The sequence below is a fragment of the Penaeus vannamei genome, chromosome 1 (genome assembly GCF_042767895.1).
Source record: "Penaeus vannamei isolate JL-2024 chromosome 1, ASM4276789v1, whole genome shotgun sequence".
NCBI lineage: Eukaryota > Metazoa > Arthropoda > Malacostraca > Decapoda > Penaeidae > Penaeus > Penaeus vannamei.
Window position 1 is genome coordinate 56603996 of NC_091549.1, and position 5000 is coordinate 56608995.

The following is a 5000-nucleotide window of genomic DNA, read 5'->3' on the forward strand; positions in this document are numbered from 1 at the left end:
ATTACGGAAGAGGAAACCCAAGAATTTGTAAGAAATGAAGTTTGAAGTGTAAGAAAGGAAATGAAATCTAATAAAGTAGCACACCATGAACATACTATCATTTTTGAGTGTTTCAGTCAAATTTATGTCCTTGGACATAATTTACAGAATTATTAAATGCTAAAAGGCTTCAGTGACTAAAGAATTCAAAGCAATGGAGATCAGAGTGGCTGTAAACGCCTCCTGCAAGACAGATTTTACCCAAGGAAATTTATAGTTGTTGTCAAAACTATACATTTTCATTAATACAAAATTTACAGAAAAGAACATCACACAGGATAAATATCTTGAAATGAGTGTGTTAAAGTTTTTATGTACCTGTCATTTAATGTACAATGTGATTTTGTTAAGCTTAAAAGGACATTGGTAACTTAATTTAACACAATTTGTACTGATTTCCTTTAGGGAAATAATAATAATAAAAACTTCTTAACCCTGGAGATGCAACAGTTTAAGAAGAAGTATTTATGTGGTTATGGTTTAGGCACTATAAAGAGATGCTAAAATTCCAATGATTGTGCAATTTGCGTTTATTGGACAAAGTTTACATTTCCGTCATATATCAAGTATTGGAGAGACACAAGATGAGACAAAAATATTTACATCTTAGTCAAACAAATATAACAATTTATTCTTAATCTAAACATACATAGGTAATTGACAGGTTCAACTCAGCAATTGAAAGTGGCTTTAATTGTGGTGTATGGGCCTTGATAATTTTTTGATGATATATTATGCAACTCAATAGAAGGCTTTTACAATAGAGGCCCAATGCAGCTAAGGTTATACAATAAATAAATTTTTTGTATTGGACATATATACTATTTTCCATAAGGATCAACCTCTTTGTTTTGATATCTGAGTTTCCTTTAAGTTCCAAGCATTAGTTTCCTATTGTTCATCTCAGCAGGACTCCTCTCAGCCTAAATAAAAGCATAATTGGAACCCTACCCAAGTACCAAAAGTGCAAAAATACTTGAATACAATTCTTGATAACAAATTTCCAGCTTCTATAAAGATACCACTTCAAAAAAGAAGTGTCACTAGCAAAATAGCTTTAAAAGAAATATCAAAGTAGATTTAAATCTTCTTCATAAAATGAAGCCAAGGCTAAGCAATATTTATATATTCCATTTTTAATAACCTATTTTTAAAACTTGTTGAAAGCCTATATAAAAAAATAATATTCTGCTTGCATGTAACCTATATACTGATTGCCTGATTTTATAAACTATTTATCTGGAGTTCACACAGCTATGATTTCAATCCTTGTGAACTATTTTCTGCCATATCCAACACATATATACAATACACATCTAATAAGTGGCATGTCTTTGTGGGTTTCTTCATTTCTTCCTTACATATATATTTATTTTTCATACATTCTGGCATAATTCCAATATACTTCTGGATTGTTTAGCACAGATTGTATCTTATGTTATGTGATGTCTGGGAAAAACTACAACATTTTCATCCTTTCCTTGTGCATCAGTATAAGGGGGGGGATATAAATAAATATATTTTTGCTACATCACACTAGTATGGTATGGTGGGCACATTTTTTTTTGTTTTTGTTTACAGGACTCTCCTAGTTTCTATTAAAGGCTTGCCGACAGGTGACATGTACATGACAAATGCAGTCGAGCCTGTAAAAAAAGGTATGAATGAGAATGATTAACTTATTTTATGTATTTTTTGAAATATAATATTTGTGCTGCCAAGATATTCATTCTCATTCATACTTTTTTCTTTATCTTTCACAAAGAGCACTGCTCAAACTGCTCTCAGCTTTGTGAGCTAAACAACTTTGTTTGTTTGAGGAGTTTCTGCTCTCGAAAGTACTTTGTTCCTTTTTAGCCTCATTTCCCAGAAATCATGAAGTCTACAGTAAATTCACCAAATAGGAAAATATATGCTCTTAGAAGCAACTACTTTGTGTGGTGACCTTAATGAGGCTCATAATGGTGCAGGAAAACCAGTTGGCACCAAGTTAATTGGAAATCAATATCACATTTAGCATTAAACAAATAGATAAAAATATTATACACATATATTACAAAATGCCATACATGGTTATCTTTTCTACAAAATTATTTCAAAACTACAAAAACAACAATTAACTGATAAACGAGTCTTCAGTAATATTTGTGGATGGTAAATTATATCTGAAGTGGTTAAATTACCAATCTACATTTCACTTTATTTTTTGTTTGTCTTTTATTATGCCTCTTAATTTGTATCTGGAGGTTACAGTCTAAATCATTAACACAAGAATTTGAAGACTTAGTATATAATATATAGACAGAATCATTAGCAGAATCATATAATCCTTTAGTAAATCTATGTATTCATAAAAGATTCAGAAATAATTATACCTATTATAAGCAAATTTTATAAAGATTGTGACCCTGGAATTTCACATTAATGATGCAATTAAAGCTTTAAATAAGATTGTTCTGGCCAGGACTGCCCATCAGCCACTCATGAATGTCAACGAGAATCGCAAACAGTTCCGAGAGTTGAGATTCCAGAGTACCTTCTTTTTCATGTGGAACTTTTAAAAGATTAGTCCCCTCACTCCCTAAAGCAGGATTTTCAACGAATGGCTTACAGGCACTTAGATTGTACTCTGAATATAGTCAATACGGAATAACTGATGACCATACCATAGGAACTATTCATACACCAGAACATACATATTACTCATGTATATACAAACATTTTTTCATTCTTTAAATCTTAAGTAATATTGGGAACTTGATTTATATGAATGTAAGCTGCATGAAGATGGAAATGATGATGACGAGGTAGGTAAGTTTATCAGAAAGAGAACAGTACTGGTACACTCAATAAACTTCTCCTCCCTTATTGGTTAACAAAGAGTGATGGGAAAAGACACAAACGAAAATCAAAAGCAGAGGAAAAGGAAAAATACAAAAAAGGAAATGATGCTCCGAAGATCTTGGTAACTTATGCCTTAAATTTGTCTGCCAAGTCGTTCAAAAGAGTCATGAAGTTTTCTTCATCTTTGGTGCAGACTTTCGTCCAAGCTAAGGGAAGGTGTGTAGCCGCCGGACTGCGATCTGTAAGGAAATTGGAAATGCTGGTTTACTTCTCTTACTCACTCCCTTCCTCCCTCTTTTTATCTCCTGTTTATTATCTCATGTCTTCCCTGTTCCTTAACTGTTTGTCCTTTCCCTTCTTGTCCTTTCTTTCTCCCACCCACTCGTCCTCTCCTACCCCCTCCTCCATCTGCCTCTGTCTGTCACAATTACTTCAAAATGATGCATTCCAAACATTGCAAGTATGGATTCATATTCATCTCTTTTCATAACATATAGTAAGGACTCATTACCATCATCATTTTTGGGTAAATAATGTACAAAGTTCCTACCTTGGAAGAAAAGGCCAGACTGCTGTTCCAAAACAGCAGGTGATACAGCGAGCCACACAGCTGTATCTGCTCCTTGACTGGGGCTCCTTAACTTATCCTTCATCTGCAACAAAATAGAATTACTTAAAGGATATTTTTCTCTATCTGTGTCTAATGAAGTCATAAAGGAGATTATCTTGGATATACTGTACTGGTAGTGAGGGAGGAAGTAGAGGAAAGAAGGTGGGTACAGTCATTAAATTTTATAAAATTGTTCATATTATTTGAAGAAATTTTATTTCATATCATTAATATTATTATTACCAATATTTATCTTTATTTATCATTATTCACCATCATCTTTATTCATCATCATCATCATCATTATTATTAATATGCATACATCAAAAACTGACCTTATTGTAAAAATCTGGCATGGAATTCCTCACAGCAGGCGTGTCTGCCCAACCAGGATGCATACAGGAGAAGTGAACATCAGGATACTGCTTTGCATACTGTTCTGTCATCACCACCTTTAAAAAAATAATAATTTGATCAGTCAATCAATTCATTTTTCCCTACTCACTTTAGCCCAAGATTCCTAACAGTGCCTTTATGCAGAGGCCCTCTAGTGGTCTGACTTGGCTTTTCCAAGGTAGATACTACATTCATGCAACTAGAAAAAATACAAATGCTTATAAAGCCACTCTTCATTTATAGGGACAGTGATGAAAAGCTTTGTAACACATTTCCAGTACATTTCAAAACAGATTTATGTAATCCTTGAATATGAAGAATATATAATTTTTCAAATAATTTTGTGGGGCAACATATACAACAATTTCCCCCCCAAATGGACCAAACTGTTGAAAATCAAGTCTAAATATCCAATATAAGATTAAAATAATTGTTTTGGAGATGATACTAAACACTATATCCTGTGGACTCATGGACCACTTACTCATACTATTATTGATATTCATACAGGGCTTCCGATGGATTGATTCCCTGTGACAACTAATCATGTCAAAGGAGGATATTCCTTAAGCAAGGAGCATAACAGCTGCTAGAACTGGGATGCCTGATTACTGTCACACGAACATTGGCATCTCCTCACTTGCCATTTAGTAACATTCAGTTGCAACTATAATTTCTAATGGAGAGGAATCCTGGCAGACTTTAGGTATGAAAACTAAGGAAAGCTGTAAATAGTGATCCTTCATGAGGATGAGTGGGTGGGGGGACGGAGACTTGCAGAGAGAGAAAAACCAAATAAGAGAGGTCAATCTTACATGAAATCACAAACAAGTGTATTTTAATAAAAGTCACTCTTACAAGCACTATTATTCAACATAGAAAAAACTTGTTATTTATTACTGCAAATTATCTTCATTAAAACCTGGGTAATATATGAACAGATCCAACCTAAATGTCTCAATAAAATACACAACACAAATATATATATAAATAAAATAAAAAGAAAATATATAAAATAACTATACCTGCTGTCTCTTGTTTTGAGCATAAGCCATTGTTCCATCAAAAGGCTTCATCTTCTCGAACTGCAGGTCATCGACATTGAGCTTCT

At 33.2% G+C, this 5000-nt stretch overlaps 1 protein-coding gene across 1 annotated transcript in view; it reads right to left on the reverse strand.

The window, feature by feature from the left end:
- Positions 1-545: 545 nt before the first annotated feature.
- Positions 546-5000, reverse strand: part of LOC113825330 (dehydrogenase/reductase SDR family member 12) — a 10525-nt gene continuing 6070 nt past the window's right edge. The window contains exons 6-9 of the mRNA XM_070125109.1: positions 4915-5000; positions 3829-3945; positions 3434-3536; positions 546-3122 (exon numbers count right to left, since the gene is read on the reverse strand). The exon at positions 4915-5000 is cut by the window's right edge and continues 50 nt beyond it. Of these exons, the coding sequence (XP_069981210.1) occupies positions 3010-3122; positions 3434-3536; positions 3829-3945; positions 4915-5000 (419 nt within the window). The 3' untranslated portion in view covers positions 546-3009. The remainder of the gene's footprint in view (positions 3123-3433; positions 3537-3828; positions 3946-4914) is intronic.